This window comes from Panthera tigris, chromosome D4 (genome assembly GCF_018350195.1).
Source record: "Panthera tigris isolate Pti1 chromosome D4, P.tigris_Pti1_mat1.1, whole genome shotgun sequence".
Classification (NCBI taxonomy): Eukaryota; Metazoa; Chordata; class Mammalia; order Carnivora; family Felidae; genus Panthera; species Panthera tigris.
In genome coordinates this window covers 1060984-1078049 of record NC_056672.1, presented here as the reverse complement: position 1 = coordinate 1078049, position 17066 = coordinate 1060984, and the positions used below count along the sequence as shown (strand labels likewise).

Here is a 17066-nt window from a genome sequence, read left to right as displayed (position 1 = left end):
CACCGGGGTGTTTCCGTCACCTTTTGCCAGCTGTGTCTCTCAGGGAGCAGGACAAACAAACACCCCAGGGCACCTGCCCAGAAAGAAATTTAACCTGGGAATCGGGATCTTGCTCCGTCGTGAGGGGACCCGCCCAGCTGAGCCTCGGGGTCTGACCTCCGGAACCTCCGGCGCCCCCGATGTCAGAGTCCAGAGCGGGTGCAGGCACCAGGCCTCTGGTGTGGCGGGCCAGCGGGAAGGTGGCCTCCAGTCCAGCCTCTGCAGTCTGCACGAGGACCTGGCACGCGGGACGTCTCTCCAGCCCCGGTCAGGCGCCAAAGCGCCGTAGGGAAGCGGGCAGGTCTGCAGGTCCCTCTCCTGGGCCCCGGGAAAGGTCAAGAGGGGCTCTGTGTGGGGCTCAGCTGTGGGGGCTCCATTCAGCTCGGGTGGCTCAGGGAAGCCCCTGCGTCCTCATGGCCAAGCGCCAGCAGCCGTGCCCGCTCCACCCAGTGGAATGTCCCAGAGAGAAATCTGCATGTGACGCTCCCACAAAGTGGTGAAATCGTGGAGAGAGTTCTGGCAAAGAGATGGGACTGAGCAGTGCCGTCCAGGGCCTGCTCGAGGAGTGCTCACAGGAGTGTCTCCATTGTACAGATGGGCAAACCAAGGCTCCGTTTGGAGACACCCCGGGGCCTGCAGCGTAGAGGTGGAGAGTGAGCGCAGGCCATGCTGTCCCACGGCATCCAGCCGGGGCGCCGGAATGAGGGAATTAGCCCAGGAGCTGGCTGCGTGTGTGGGACACCACGTCCCGGAGCCGGGCCCCTCTGCCCCCACCTGTTTCCCTACACGTGCCCTGCCACCTTGAGACCTGGGAGCAGCTGTCGTCCCTGGAGGTGGCCTGCCCTGGCATCTCCAGAAACCTCCCATGGAAAATGCAAACTCATGGTGATTCGTGGGTTGACAAATACGCTTCTGTTTCCCCAAAAAGGGGCTGTGGGGGAGGAGCCGATCGAGGAGGCAACTGGGAGAGGGACCCCTGGGGGCCAGCCTGTGCCTGGTGCACATGCATGTGTGGCGAGGCCGGGTGGAACCCCCATCTCGGCGGCTGTGTGGTCCTTGGCTTTGGACTGAAAATGATGGCGCCCAGAGGCGACGCGGTGCCAGGAGGTCCTGCTTGCAAGTCCGCAGGCGACTCAGTTGGCTTACGGGGCCCTCGGGGTTGTGACGCTGAATGCCAAGGCTAGGGCACCAGGCCCTCTTGGACTTGCACACTTACCTTCCCATGTCCAAAGGGAAGTTTCCACATTGGGATCCTGAGCCTGAGGCTAGCAGGTGAGACAGGTGTAGACACCCCGGTTGAGGGGATAGGCCAGTGTCCCCAAGATGAGGATGAGGGGGGTGGTGCAAACCCCAGGCTGGTGGGGGCAGTGGGGAGGAGCCAGAGGCCAGGACCCTGGATGGCACAATGACATTTGTCAACTCTAAAAGTTCTAGAAGGTTTTGTGGACTGTTTCGTTCTGAGTTTCTGCCTGGAATCTGGGACAAGACCTTGGGCTCATTTCTAGACCCAATGGACCCACCCCAGACCCATTAAGCCCAGGTCTCACCTCGTGGTAGGGAGGGACTCCACTCCCAGGACAGAGGCGGGTGAGGTCAGGCAGGGCCCCGGACCCGGGTGTTGGCTCTGGTGACTAGATGGGGACAAGGGGCTGTGAAGGGTCCCTTTAGGACACATCACAGAAGAGAATGAAGGCAGTGGTGAATCTTAGACCCCCTCACGTGCCAGGTCCCCCTTTTCCTGGCTGAGTAACCTCAGTATCCTCTTCAGGAAAGCAGGGATGCAGCCCCCACCTGCTGGGGTCGCTGGGTGGAGTGAACACATATGGGCATGGGGCTTCTTGGGGCATCTTGGTATGTGCAGCTGGTGCCCCCCCGTGGCCCCAGGCAGGGGCTGACAGATGGCGGGGCAGTGCCCCCACCCAGCCCTCCCACCTGGGCTGGTGGCCGGGAAGGGCGAGGTGATGGGCCGGGATGGGGGGATGGGTGTGGGGGCGGACCGCGTGCCAGACAGAAGACTACAGAGGGGCTCCAAGTGAGAAGTGTGGGCTCTGGAGAGGCACGGTGGGAGGGAGAAGGGGAAAGAGAGGAGGGACCTTCTGGGGAGACGGTGAGGTGGGGGGATGTTGGGGGTGGGTGCTGAGGGGCAGTGGGGGCTGGGGCAGCCTGAGCAGGACCTGGCCCCGGGCTGAGTGTGGGACACCGAGAGCCCTCAGAGTCAGCCCCGCCAGCCAAGACACCACAGGGTCTCAAGTCAGAATCGTCCAGAAAACATTCCCAAGGGAAGCGACAAGACTCCAACATTTAATGTTGAGCACCTTTGTCAGGCGAAGGTAACTTTCTTAAAAAAGTATAAATAGTGAAAAATAAACATTTAGAAAAGTGGGGCCCACTCGGCAGGCAGGTGGGGTTCTTTGGTGGGGGCAGGGTCATCAGAGCCCTCCCAGGTCATCTGTGAGGAAGGCCAGCAGGAAGCGGCTGACGTGCCTGTCGACGATGATGGGGGAGAAGCCCAGGACACGCCGGGCCCCCGGCAGCACCTTGGGGTCTGGAAGACAAGGTGGTCTCAGACACTGCCACTGACGTGCCTGTGCAGCCCCACAGCCAAGCGGCGTGGGGCGTCCCTGCCAAGTGGGCCTGTGGCTCCCCGTCCACAACGGTGACAGGCCCGGTGTGGCCAGGCAGGGACGGCAGCTGCCATGCTGGGCTGTGGGCCCCCGTCCATTTGCCAGGGCTGTGACATGGGGGCCAGAGGTGGGCACCCTACTCCAGGCCACACACAGGACAGGGGCCCCCAGAGCCCCGGCTACACCCTGCCTCCCGCCAGGGGCTGTCACCCTCCGACCCCTGGGGGGTGGTGGAGCCCCCATACTCCCTCTTCTTCCTGTGCCTGCAAACTGGGCCCCACTGCCGTCCCACCACACAGGCTAGGAAATTGAGGCACAGGGAGGCCAGGGGGCTCGGTGCTTGGGCCTGGCAGGCGGCACCCACCTGGAGGGCAGCAGTAGACGAGGAGCGCCAGCCCCGCGGCCAGGCCGAGGCAGGCCAGGAAGGCCATGGGTCCTGGGGAGAAAGGGGGCATGTGGGCACATGGCCGCCTGAGCCCAGACGGCGGGCGCCCCAGCGAGCACCCTGGGGCCCAGTCAATGGGAAGGCAGGACCGAGTCTGACTCGGAAAGGAGAAGACCCTGAGGCAGAGACGGAGCCCTGGGTGGGGGACAGGGTGGGGGGCGTGGGAGGCCGTTACCCCTGTCACTGAGCTCGCGGCCCACGGTGCCGGAGTCTAGCTCTGTGCAATCTGAGTTCTCTGGAAACAAAATCACAGGGCTCGGTTAGTTGTGGGCCGGCCAGAGGAGGGTGGTCGTCCCGCCTGCAGGAAACCAAGGGGCTGCTCAGGCTCCTTCCCTCCACCCCCGGAACCCCTAGGCTGGGCCGGACCAGGCTGTACACACACCCAGCCGGCCTTCTGGGCCAGGCGTGGCAGAAAGCACCAGGGAGGGAACCGTGGGATCAGCGTCACAGAACCCTGAGTTTTGGATCTCCTTCTGTCCACATCCTGAGACCCTGAGGGCCATGGGTAGGGGGCACCGCTCCGTGCGGAGGCAGGCACCGAGCGTACCATCCCAAGTCTGGTGATGTCCATAGGAGGGCAGGGCACACTCTCTCCCAGACCTCCCCAACCAGCCACCTGCTGATGGCCCAGGAGCCTGGAAGGTGCTTGATGCCCAGCCAGACTGTGGGGCCCCCCCAGTGGCTGGTGTGACACACGGGTCCTGGACCAGAGCTCATCCTCAGGTCAGGGACACCTGCCCCGGGGTCCCAGCTGAGCAGTCAGGGTGAGCCACCCTGTCCCTCAGGCCTCTGGCTTCCCATCAGAAGATCGAGGGACACCGGCCCCTCCTCCAGGGGACCAGGGCACAGAGGTCTCAGGCCTGGACTGCCATCCCCGCCTGTGTCTCCTCCATCCCCACACGCAGCTCAGAGGGTCCCTCGGGACTCACGTGCCTCTTGAGCTCTCAGCCAAAACCCTTGAAACCAAAGCGTGCATGCCTCAGACCAGCCACCGTGCCTGACATCGTTCTACAGAAACGCCCACATTGCGGGGATCCCCCCGCCCCCGGCCAGGGCATCCTCAGTTGTGGGCACGACCTCAGTTTCTGCCATGGGGGCACAGATACTCAAGGCTGGCACAGCCGTGAGCGGCCCCCAGCCCGCAGGTGACGGGCCCCAGGGCACCAGGCTGGAGGGAGGGCGGAGCCACACCCGCCAGACGCCTCCTCCTGTGTAACAGCAGGCGCGAGAGATGCGGCAGTGTCCGCATCCGACAGCTTGCTCCTGTCTGGGGGCGCGGGGGGCGCACTTACGCAGGGCCAGCCGGCTGGGCAGGCGGCTGTGCAGGGGCTGCGCGTGGATGTACAGGGCCCGGTAGAACTCCTGGCAGTCCCGCTCGCCGCTCCGCTGCAGGTGGCCCAGCAGGTCACAGAGCCGCACTCGCAGGGACGCCTTGGGATTCCGGAACTGGGGGTGGAAAGGGTGCGTGGAAAGGTCAGGCTGGAGGGGCAGGGCCAAGGAGGCTGGGGGCTCTGGCTCTGCCCTGGGCTCCAGCTTCTGCATCAGAGGGGCCCCTGCCCGGGGTGCGGCGGGGGCGGCAGCACAGAGCACCCAGAGGAGGCATCAAGTGCCACCAGGGCCACAGCCCACCCACGTGGCGCCCAAGCCGGTGCTGTGGTCACAGCACAGCCACTGGTCCTCCCTGTGGAGCCTCCTCCCTGTGGAGGCCAGGACAGGTCATCAAGAAAGACAGTGGTGACATTGTTCCACCTGTTAAAAGCTGATGGTTTGCCATGTGACTTTGGCAGGTCATTTTACACCTTGGGACTCTGTTTCTTCACTTGTAAAAAGGCTACAAGGAATCAAGGAGGTGATGTCATAAGTAATAACTTCTAGTAGTTTATAGTCAACAGGAATGTGACTCGAGGAATTTAAAAACGGAGGGCTAAGCAGGAAAACAAAACAAAATAACCCAGAATCTTCTGATGAGTTCATGGAGAAATGTATGGTTCTAAAGGTCAGTGAGTCGGCAGGTGGCATTGATGCAGGACCTGGAGGCTGTGGCCTGGTGCTGCCACCTGGTGGCAGCATACCATTCCCCTCAGAACCAGAGTGTAACAAACTGCAAGCGGACGGTAGGAGCCAGAGAGACCAAGGAGCAGAATAGCGTGGCAATGTGCATGCAGGACTCTCCTTCTTCTTGTATAAACGTCTGAAACTTCTCAAATATTTATATAATAAGCGTGTATCAGACTTTTAATTACAATAGTAAGGTATGAACTCCACCCGTACTTTTCCTTTGCTGTAGACTTTCACAACCTGAGCATCTGAGCCAGTGGCAGGGCCCATGAGCCTTCCAGCTGTGTTGGGGGTCAGCCTCACTGTGCCCAGGAGAGGCCCCAAGCCCTGTAGGCAGCCCTGCAGCCCCGAGAGTGGGGCTCACTCAGCCACTCGGCTGGAGGGGGCCCCACACCCCAAAGCCCTGGCCCTGAGGGGGAGTCAGGGAAAGGGCGGCTCAGGCGAGGTGCACCCACCTCCCTCGGTGTCCGCTTTTGAGCCTTTGGAAGAGGCAGGGTGCGGAGCCCTGCGGCATTGGGGTGAGCCCGGCCAGCGCCCCCGCCCCCTCTCCCCTCCCAGGCTTGTCACACGCAGTGGCACACTGTCCTGTCTCCTGTGAGGCTTCCAGCGGCTCTGGAGGGCTGGCAGGCCCCGAGGACACGGGGAGAGACTGAGGCTCAAGGAGCCGGTGTTCCGGGCCCAACGTCACTGCGAGGAGTCAGGCTTTCACCTCCACTGTCCTTCTCCACCCCCCCACCCCCCCACCCACTTTCTCCCAGCCCAGGGAGGGAGGGACAGGGAGGGAGAGATGTGCCGCCCCCCCCCCCTCCCCCCCGCCTCCCCTCACCCCAGCACCTTCTCTGCATCATTGTTGCTGAGGATCTGGGGGTAGTAGCGGTTCAGCTGCAGGATGATCCTGTCCACCTGCTGCTCACTGAGGCGTCCGTGGCCCATCAGGAAAGGCGTGTCCTGGACCAGGCGGTCACAGTAGGTCTGCTCTGAAACAGCAGAGAGCACGGAGGGCATGAGCCCGCACGGCCGAGGAGTGGCAACGGGGCCCACATGCCACCCGTGGCATGGCCCCCAAGCCCCCGGGCGGCACATCAGCTGTAAGCCGTCCCACCCGTGCAGGCTATGCACAGCCTGGAACCCCCGTGTCCTGCCACCCCCCTGCCAGAGATGGGGCGCACTAGTGTGTGGGACCACAGACTCCAGCTCTTCTCTTCTACGCCTGAGAGCTTACAGCAGGAGATAAACTCAGGCCAAGTCCGCTGTCCCTGGGTCCCCCCCTCCCAGGGCCTGCTGCAGGGACACACCAGCCTGGAGAAGGCCCGACCCTGCAGCTCCCCTGGCTGCTGTTCCCACAGGGACAGGGGCGCAGGGCTGGGTGGCCCGTGCTGGCATGGCCACGGGACACGGACACGTGAGCTTGCCCGGCCTTGTGAGGCTGCCACAAAGCAGACCGGTGTGCCCAGCCAGGGTCCTGGCATCACGGCATCACTGCCATGCCTTTTTTCCCATTAAGAATGTTCTTTAGAATGACAGGCCTTTAAAGTCCAGGGGTGGGTCAGTGGTTGGTGGGAGGCACAGGATCCCCAAGGAAGGGTGCTGAATCCCAGAGCATCCATTGTGTGACCACATGCACCCCCCCCCCACTGGTGCCAGCCTGTCCCACTTGCTGGTGGACACGGGCACTGGGTGAGGGCAGAGCTGCAGAGGAGAAGAGTTTTTGTGTGTGATTGGAATTAAGTTGATATCAATTCACATTAGATGGTTATAACTTTAGGATGTTATGTGGAACTCTCATGGTAGCCACAAAGAAAATATCCGTGGAATATCCACAAAAGGAAATAAAAAATGTTATTACAGAAAATCAACTAAACATGAAAGAAGGTAGTAATGGATAAAGGACAAAAAGCTACAAGACCTACAGAAAACAAACATCAAAAATGCAGAAACAAGCGATTCATTATCAGTAATTGCAGTAATTAGTTTATTATTATTTTTTTTAATATTTACTTCTGAGAGTGAGAGAGAGAGAGAGAATGAGCAGGGGGAGGGGCAGAGACAAAGAGAGAGACACAGAATCCGAAGCAGGTTCCAGGCTCTGAGCTGTCAGCACAAAGGTGTTGGACACAGGGCCTGAAATCACCGTGGGATGATGACCTGAGCTGAAGTCGGAGGCTCACCAAATGGGGCCACCCAGGCACCCCAGTGACTGCAGTAATTACTTTAAATGTAAACAGATTAAGGAGCGCCTATCTGGCTCAGTCAGTGGAGCATGCAACTCTTGATCGCGGGGTCATGAGTTTGAGCCCCACATTGGGTGTAGAGATTACTTAGAAAATAAAAGCTCTCAAAAAAATAAATGTAAACAGGGGCACCTGGGTGGCTCAGTTGGTTAAGCCTCTGACTTCAGCTCAGGTCAGTATCTCACGGCTTGTGAGTTCGAGCCCCACATCAGGCTCTGGGCTGACAGCTCAGAGGCTGGAGCCCGCTTCCGATTCTGTGTCTCCCTCTCTCTCTGCTCCTTCCATGCTCATGCTCTGTCTCAAAAGTAAATAAACATTTTAAAAAAATGTAAACAGATTAACAGACGCAGATTGGCAAAATGGAATTTTGATACTGTGATCTTTTTTTTTTTTTTTTTTTTTTTTTTAACATTTATTTATTTTTGAGACAGAGAGAGACAGAGCATGAACGGGGGAGGGGCAGAGAGAGAGGGAGACACAGAATCAGAAGCAGGCTCCAGGCTCTGAGCCATCAGCCCAGAGCCTGACACGGGGCTCGAACTCACGGACCGCGAGATCGTGACCTGAGCTGAAGTCAGACGCTCAACCGACTGAGCCACCCAGGCGCCCCAATACTGTGATTTCTAATAAGAAATATATATTGGCACAGGGCTCCTGAACCCCCTGGAACGTCCTAAGAGATGAGCCATGAGGATGAAGCTGTCTTTTGTTCCTAACGAGCCCCCTTCAACCTCATCTGGCCGTGTGCACAAGGTGACTCTTCTAAAGCCCCTAAATAACCACAAGATGGGACTGGTTGCCAGTGGAGCCAACCACATGAGGCTTAGAGGGGAGAGGGGCTGGAGGCCGAACCCATCACCAATGGCCAATCATTGAATCAATCACGCCTATGTAATAAAACCTGCGTAAAACCCCGAGAGGATGGAGCTGGACGAGCTTCCAGGTTGCCGAGCACATGGAGGCGCTGAGGCGGCTGGCCCGGCAGGGACACAGAGGCTCTGGGCCCCTTCCCGAGTTCTTTGCTCTGAGCACCCTGTGTGTGTGGACGTTCACTTGTATCCTTCTGTGATAAATCAGCACTAGTATGGAAAGTGTTCTCCCAGATTCTGTGAGCTGTAGCAAATGACTGAACCAAAAAAGGGGGTCACAGGACCCTCGGTTTATAGCCAGTCGGTGAGAAGCCTTGTGACCGGGGTCTGTAGCGGGGACGGTGTACAGGACTGAGCTCTTCACAAGTGGGAACTGAGGCCATCCCCAGGGAGACAGCGTCGGGAGGTGAACTGTGACACCCCCAGCTGGTGTCAGGGGACTGCTTGATGGAGGTGAGGGACCGCATACCTGGTGACCAGAAGTGCCAGGAGTCCTCAGAGGTATGAGTGCTGCGTGTAGGAGCAGAGGAGAAACAGAGTTGTTTGTCCTCTCAGGATTAAAAACATATGATTCAACTATGAGCTGTCTCCAAAAGACTCAGATCCAAAGACACACATGGGCCAAAAGTGAAAAGAAGGGAAAAGATGTCGCTGCAAATAGCAACTCAAAGAGAGCAGGGTGGCTCTGTGCATAGAAGCCAAGATCGACTTTGCATCAAAAACTGTTACAAAAGACCAAGAAGTATATCAACGTTAATAATAGAGTCAATTCACCAAGAAGATCTAATAAGCACATGAGCCAGATATCAGAGCCCCCAGATAATAGTAAAGATTTAGTAATAATGAAAAATAGTATCAGTTGGAGATTTCAGTGGCACACTTTTATTATTTTTTTAATGTTTATTTTTGAGAGAGAGAGAGAGAGAGAGAGACAGAGCGTGAGTGGGGGAGGGGCAGAGGGAGAGGGAGACACAGAATCCAAAAGCAGGCTCCAGGCTCTGAGCTGTCAGCACAGAGCTCAATGCAGGGCTCGAACTCACGAGCTGTGAGATCACAACCTGAGCTGAAGTCGGATGCTTGACTGCCTGACCCACCCAGGTGCCCCAGTACCGCACTCTTAGTAACAGCCAGAAACACCACACAGATGACCAGTAAGGGAACGGAGGGTGTGAGCCGCATGATAAACCAACGAGGGCCAACACACCCGGACTGCAGTCACCCAACAGCAGCAGAAAATACAGGTGCACCTCCCTTTACCGCACTTTGCAGATACTGCGATTTTACAAACTGTGGGTCTGTGCCGAGCCCGCTCTGAGCAAGTCCACTGGAGCCACTTTTCTACCAGCATCGACTCACTTGGGTCTCTGTGTCACGTTTTGATAATTCTTGCAATTCAAACTTTTCATTCTTCAAACCGTATTTCAAACCTTCTCATTATTATTACAATTGTTATGGTGATCTGTGATCAGTGATTATGAGTTGCTGAAAACTCAGATAATTGGTAGCATTTTTTAGCAATAAGATGTTTTTAATTAAGGTATACACATTGTTTTTAAGACATAATGCTACTGTGCACTTGATAGAGTACAGCATAATGTAAACATAACTTTTATATGTGCTGGGAAACCAAGAAATATACTGGGCTCACTGTTTAATTTTTTTTTTTTTTTTTTTTTTTACTGGACTCACTTCGTTGCAATATTTGCTTTACTGTGGTGGTCTGGGACCGAACTCACAATAGCTCCAAGGTGGACCTGTACATTCTTCTCAAGCACACATAGAACATCCTCCAGGACAGACCATAAAACAAATGTGGCTACAAAACAAGTCTTAATATCTTTAAAAAGGCTGAAATCATACAAAGGGTCTTTCTGATCACATGGAATAAAGCCAAAAATCAGTAACAGAAGGAAAACTAGAAAATTCACTTGTATGTGAAAATGAAACAATGGATCAAAGAAGAAATCACAAGGGAAATTAGCAAGTACCTTGAGACAACTGAAAATAAAAATACAACACACCAACATGTAAGGGATGCCATGAAAACAGTTTGGAAGATGACATTTAGGCTGTAAATGCACACTTTACACCAGAAGAAAGATTTCAAATCAGCAACCTAATGTTACACCTTAAGGAAGTAGGAAGGTAAGAGCAAACTAGACTCAAAATAGCAGAAGGGGAGGAAATAATAAAGATTATACCAAAGATAATTGACATGGAAAATAGAAAAAACGAAACCAAAAACAAAACTTGGTTCTTTGGAAAGATCAGCAAATTGACAAACTGTTAGCTAGACTTACAAAGAAAAAAGACTCAAATTACTAACATCAGAAATAAAAGTAGGAAATGAACTACCAATTTCACAAAAATAAAAAGGATTATAAAAGAATACTTGGGAAATGTGTAAGCCAACAAATTGGACAAACTAGATGAAGTGGACAAATCCCTAAAAACACACAATCTACCATAACCAAAACATGAACACAGAGAAAATCTCAATGGACCTCTAACTAGTAAGAAGATTCAATTAGTAATCACAACTGTCCTAACAAATAAAAGCTCAGGACCAGATGGCTCCACTGGTGAATTCTACCCAACATTTAAATATCAAAGCTTCTACAATTCTTCCAAAAAACATAGAGGAGGGAACACTTCCTAACTCATTCCATGAGGCCAGCATTACCCTGATAACAAAACCAGTCGCAGATAACTACAAGAAAATTGCAGACCAATATCACTTATAAACACAGATGCCAAAATCTTCAACAAAATACTAGTAAACTGAATTCAGCAGCATATTAAAAGGATTATACACCAGAATGCAAGGGTGGTTCAACATAAGATAATCCATCAATGTAATACATTATGTTAATAGAATGAAGAAACACACACACGATTATCACGGTCATCTCAAATGATGCAGAAAGGCGTTTGACAAATGCAATATTCCTTCTGGATTAAAGGAAAAAAGCATTCAATAAATTTAGAAGAAAATTTCCTCAACATGATGAAAGTCACATATGAAAAACACTCAGCAAATATCATGCTTAATGGTAAAAGTCTGAAAGCTTTTCCCCTAAGATCAGAAACCAAGCAAGAGGCCCACCCTCACTACTTCTTTTCAATGCATTACTGGAAGTTCTAGCCAGAGCAATTAGACAAAAAAAAAAAAAAAAAAAAAAAAAAAAAAAAGTTATTCAAATGAAAAGGAATAAGTAAAAAAAAAAAAATTAAAAAAAAGGGGGGCGCCTGGGTGGCTCAGTCGGTTGAGTGTCTGGCTTTGGCTCAGATCATGATCTCACAGTTTGTGGGTTCAAGCCCCGCATCAGGCTCTGTGCTGACAGCTTAGAGCCTGGAGCCTGCTTCTGATTCTGTATCTCCCTCTCTCTCTGCTCCTCCCCCGCTCATGCTCTGTCTCTTTCTTTCTCCTTCAAAAATAAATAAAAACATTTTAAAAAATTCAAAAAAAAGGAATAAGTAAAATGATCTCTTTTTGCAGATGACATGATCTTCTATCTAGAAAACTGTAAAAAGGTTAAAATTAATCAACAAATTCAGCAAAGCTGCAAGATACAAAATCAATACACAACAACCAGTTGCATCTCCATACACTAATAATCAACAATCCAAAAAAGAAAATAAGAAAACAATTCCACTTACACTGTCATCAAAAATAATAAAATACTTAGGAATAAATTCAACGAAGAAGGTAAAAGACTTGTACACTGAAAACTTCAAAACATCACAGAAAGAAATTTAAAAGATACAAATTAATATACCCTCTGTTCATGGACTAGAAGATTTAATGTCGTGAAGATGACAATAATTCCCAAAGTGATCTATGGAGTCCACGCAATTCCTATCCAAACTCCAATGATGTTTCTTGTTTTTCTTCTAAAATTCATACAGACTCGTTTTTTTTTAATGTTTATTTTTTTGAGATAAAGCACAAGCCTATGCATGTGGGAGGGAGGGGCAGAGGGAGAGAGAGAATCTTAACCAAGTTCCATGCCCAGCGTGGAGTCCTACACAGGGCTTGATCCTACAACCCTGGGATCATGACCTGAACTGAAATCAAGAATCAGATGTTTGGGGCACCTGGGTGGCTCAGTTGAGCATCTGACTTCGGCTCAGATCATGATTGCACTGTCTGTGGGTTCAAGCCCTGAGTCGGGCTCTGGGCTGACAGCTCGGAGCCTGGAACTTGCTTCAGATTCTGTGTCTCCCTCTCTCTCTGCCCCTCCCCCACTTATGTGTGTGCACTCTTTCTCTAAAATAAAAATTAAAGCATTTTTAAAAAATAGGTGCATTTGGGGGCACCTGGGTTGCTCAGTCGGTTAAGCAACTGACTCTTGATCTTAGCTCAGGTCAGGATCTCACGGTTTGTGGGATGGAGCCCCATGTCTGGCTCTGTGATGACAGCACAGAGCCTGCTTAGGATGGTCTCTCTCTCTCTCAAAATAAATAAATAAACTTAAAAAATGTTTAAGAAGAATAAATGCATTTGTTGTGAGTAAATAATACCTCAATAAAGTTGATTTTTTCAAATGGGGTCATCATGTGGGAACAAGAAGGGCCCCTCCTAGATTTCTGCCATGGGGCCTACTCAACACACCATCTGTCCTCCTCACCTCTCTCTCCCACTGCCACCTCCTCCTGACTGGTCTTTTCCCTCAAAAATATGCATTTCTAACTTCTGGGTCCTCCCAGGTCCTGAAAGTCTACCTGGCAGACGCACCCGTCAGCAGCCTCACCATGGTGAGGAAGTCACCCCCAGGGACACCGAAAGATCTGCCAGGGCCACATAGGCAGGACTTTCCCGGTCACCTGGCGTCACCACTCGTAGCCCCTCTGAGCCGGCTGACGGCGTGTGCCCCGTGACCGGGCACTCTACAGGCTCTTTGCGTGCAGATCATCTTCATCGCCCCATCAGCTCTGCGGCTCTAGCAAGACCATCGCGCCCATTTCCAGATGGGAATAGATGAGGGACCTGCCCAAGACCTCAGCCACTAGAGAGTGAAGATGGAGGCTGGAGCCAGGCACAACTTTGTGGCATCCAAAGCTTTGTGGCTGTGTCAAGCCACTGCCTCTTGACATCCAAGACTTCCCACTCGCCTAATTAACGTACTAATTAACTGTTCAATTAGCTGCATCCTGACCCCAGGCTATTCTGCCCAGCACTGCCTCTACAGCGTGTGCACTCGTGCACAGGGCAGGCATACAGCAGGCACTCACTAAAGAGTTCTGGATGCATGGACTGTCGGTGGACCACGGCCAGCATACTGGCGGTCCTCCGGCTGCAGCCCTAGCTAGGTGGAGTCTCCACGGCAGCAAGCATGAGTCACCCGGCACAGGGCATACACAGCCTAGGGCTGAAGCTTTCCGTGGTGGCTGGAAGCCGTGCAGGAAAACCACACCCAGATGGCCACACCCAGGAAGGAAAATGCACAGGAAACTTTGGTCCTGGGTCCTGAGTAACAGCCCCAGAAAGCTCTTACAGGATGGAGTCGAATGTTCTGGCACAAACCCACCCGACTCTGCCAGCAACTTCTGCCAAGCCCCACCTCCCCCACCTACTTGCTCAGCTGGTGCCAAAACCACAGATCCCCCAACCCCTTACCCCTGCGTGGCACTCAAGGCCCTGTGGGAGCTACCCCAGGTGCCTTCACCCCAGGTTCCTGAGCTGTCCTGCACAGCAGCCGCCCCCCGCCCCTGCCGTGGCACCATGCTGCTTGGGACCCCTGCCAAAGGATGAGAACCCTGTCCCTTGGCTTCCCCCTGGCTAACCTGTACTCAGCTCACCGTCCTCCCCTCAAGAGGCCTCCCTGAGTTTCCATGGCTCCCTCCCCACTGCAGTCCCTGACCCGCTCAGAATCCCCTCCTGCTTGCGCTCTGGACCTGGCCTCAGGTGTGGCGCTGAGAGGGCTCACTCCCCAGCACACCTGGGTCCACAGAACAGTAACAGCTGCAGTGACACCTGGCCAGCGTTGGCCCTGTGCAGACACATTGGGTCCAAATGCCCACCCTGCAACCTGTCATGAAGGCCCCAGAACCAGCACAAGGCAGACCCCCCAGTCATGGCACAGGAACAACGAGCCAAGGATTTCATCCCTGCAGCCTGGCAAAGCTGCCCGCACTCTCTGGGCCTCAGCTTCCTGCCCCCAAAATGAGGAGCTGTGACGGGAGGGATCTCTAGAGGCTCAACGCTCAGACTTGGCTGCAAGAAAAGGGCTGTGGAGAGGCTCCCACAGGACCTTGAGGGGCCTGGGCAGGGCACAGGTCTAGTTCTGCCCCTGACCACCCAGGTAGCCTGGTGCTTGGCACCTGTCCAACCTGAGCCTTTATTTCCTCATCCACATACAGACAATATCCTACATGTCCTTCTACACCTGACACAGGGCCAAGGGCACAGCAGGCTCTCAGAAAAAGCAGCCACAAATGAGAAGGGTTCTGGGAGGTGACAGGCGAATAGGGTGCAGCTGGGGTCTCTTCTGACCTACGCTGGGACACTGGTGTCCCAGAAGACACCAGGTACTAGCCCATGAAATCCTATCTGTGGGACTCCAGTGAGCACCGGGGAGAGAACAGGACCTTTGGGAGCCTCCCTGAGCCCTCTGCCACCCCGGAGGTTGGAAGAGTGGGGCCCTGGGGAGCAAGAACATTCCCTGACCATGCTGTCATGAGATCCCTGGCCAACCCATCTCCATCACCAGGTCTCTCCATCAGTGGAAGTCCCACACAACAAGGTGACCCTGCTCAGCTGGGACCAGGAGGCAGGTGGGTTCTGCGGTCCACACAGGCTCTGGGGGTTTGGCTGCACTTCAGACCCCACTCTGGGAGAATCTGGAGGGGGCAGGGCCGCCCTGCACGCAGCACAAAGCCCAGGGGTGCTGGCTGAGTCTGTGTCCCCGGTTCTCCTGGGCCTGACCCCAAACAAGAGTCCCACTGGTACTATACACGGGTGTCAGGTGGCCAGGATGACCCCCGCGAAGACTGCTGGTGCCCTTTTCACCCTCGCCTCCCCCTGTCAGGCCTCAGCATCACCCCAGCCCCTCGCCCACGGCCCCTCCAGGCTCCGACCACTGCCCCCGGCCGGTCGTCGTCCCGCCCACAGAGAGGCGGTCACGGACCAAGGTCACTGGCCGCTGCCGCGAGGAGCTGCCACCGGGGCAGCACCGGGGGGTCACCGCGGCCGCGCGCCGGTCCCGGGCTGGCAGGCTGGACACCGGCCCGGCCCGCTCTCACCTGTCATGGCGACGCACGGCGCGCTCCCGGCCGGGCCCGGCCCGTCCCCTTGCCGCCGTCCACCCGTTAGGTCGTCTGTCCGCCGCTCGCCCGGTCCCACTCGCTCCGCCCCCTCCCGGCAGGCCCGCCTCCCGGCAGGCCTCGCCCCGGTCTCGGCGGTGTCGCCGCCACAGTCCCAAGTCGTCCCCACTGAGCCGGCCCTTTCCCGTTATGCTCCGCCCACAGAGGCAGCGGCAGCGCCGCGAGCGTCCCAAGCCCAGACCCCGCTCGAGCCCCGCCTCCACCCGAGATACCTACGGCACCCGTAGAAGTTATAGGCCCCGCCCCCACTGAGCCCGCCCCTTCCCGTTATGCTCCGCCCCCAGCGGCAGCTGCGGCGCCGCGAGGGCCCAAAGCCCCGCTCCCCATTCGAGCCCCGCCTCCTCCGGACGTTATGCTCCGCCCCCAGACCTGTGGCCTGGCCGCGAAGGTCCTAAGCCCCGCCCCCACTTGAACACCTCCCCCTCTGGAGGCACCTACGGCTCTGGCAGGAGTTCTTGGCCCCACCCCTCTCTGAGGCCCTTCCATCCCGGGCGCCGCAGGCGTCTTCGCCTATGCTAGGGCTCTAAGCTCCGACTCCACTGAGCCCCACCCTTGCTGACGTCTGTTAGGTCGCTTCTACAGCCCTGACCCACGCCCCTCACTGAGCCCGGCCCCGCCTTCTGAAGTCTGGAGTTTCCAACCCGCATAGGGTACAGGGGCCTCACAAGCCCTTAGCTCCGCCCCTCAATAAGTCCCGTCCCGCCATCCTGTCCCAGGGCTCCAAACTCCGCCCCCAGCATGGCCCCGCCCCTTCCGGCGACGACCAGGACTCTGAGCGCCCCACTCCAGCCCCGCCCCCAGCCCTGGCGCACCTTCCCCTACTGCCGACGCCCGCCTACTGGCTCCGCCCTATCTAGGCTCCGCCCTATCTAGGCTCCGCCCCCTCGAGGCCCCGCCCTCGAGATGGCCCCGCCCTCGAGATGGCCCCGCCCTCGAGATGGCCCCGCCCTCGAGATGGCCCCGCCCTCGAGATGGCCCCGCCCTCGAGATGGCCCCGCCCGGGAGTAGGTGGCTCAGCCACGCTGGGCGCAGTAGGCTTCCCTGCCCCGCGCCACCGCGCCCCACGCCCGAATGAGGAAACTGAGGCTCTGAGAGAGGAAGTGACTTACCCAAGGTCACGCAGGTCAGTCTGTAGGAGGAACAAGGACAAGCCTGGGACAAAGGCCGGTGGGCGTCCAGTAGCCAGGAGGGATCAGCCTAAAGGGGGCAGTACCTGGACAGTGACGAGGGATGGATCCCCGCCTGTCCAGCCGTCAGGTGAGACCACAGCCCCAGCCTCAACAGAGAGCCAGAGCCACCCTGCCAAACCTCACATGAAACAGAGAGCTGTAGTAACAGGTGATAATGACGATTGTTTTTGAACCACTGTGTTTCAGGGTAACTGGTTACCTGGCAGTTATACACCGAATGCACCAGACATCCAAGCAGACGCCCGGCCAAATGGAGGCAGAACTCCACACGATGGCTGGGGAAC

General features: G+C 55.6%; 1 protein-coding gene across 3 annotated transcripts; it reads right to left on the bottom strand.

The window, feature by feature from the left end:
- Positions 1-2314: 2314 nt before the first annotated feature.
- Positions 2315-16278, bottom strand: CARD19 (caspase recruitment domain family member 19). Of its 3 annotated transcripts, none has more exons than XM_042963263.1 (6): positions 16031-16278; positions 6001-6143; positions 4401-4554; positions 3284-3343; positions 3028-3099; positions 2315-2584 (listed from the first exon to the last, which is right to left on the bottom strand). In XM_042963263.1, exons 2-6 carry the CDS (start codon positions 6097-6099, stop codon positions 2469-2471), a joined length of 501 nt encoding a protein of 166 aa, XP_042819197.1. In that variant the 5' UTR covers positions 6100-6143; positions 16031-16278; the 3' UTR covers positions 2315-2468. The 3 variants fall into 3 exon arrangements, with proteins under 3 accessions (XP_042819197.1, XP_042819198.1, NP_001277529.1); NM_001290600.1 differs by lacking the exon at positions 16031-16278 and adding an exon at positions 15512-15533 and having other exon boundaries at positions 2326-2584; XM_042963264.1 differs by lacking the exons at positions 3284-3343; positions 16031-16278 and adding an exon at positions 15512-15792.
- Positions 16279-17066: the final 788 nt, after the last annotated feature.

Excerpts from the sequence above, each read along its gene's own strand:
- CARD19 (NM_001290600.1), bottom strand. Across the intron at positions 3,100-3,283 it reads CCGCGAGCTCAGTGACAGGG|GACCCATGGCCTTCCTGGCC; the intron begins GTAACGGCCTCC and ends CTTTCTCCCCAG. Across the intron at positions 2,585-3,027 it reads CGTCTACTGCTGCCCTCCAG|ACCCCAAGGTGCTGCCGGGG; the intron begins GTGGGTGCCGCC and ends CTTGTCTTCCAG.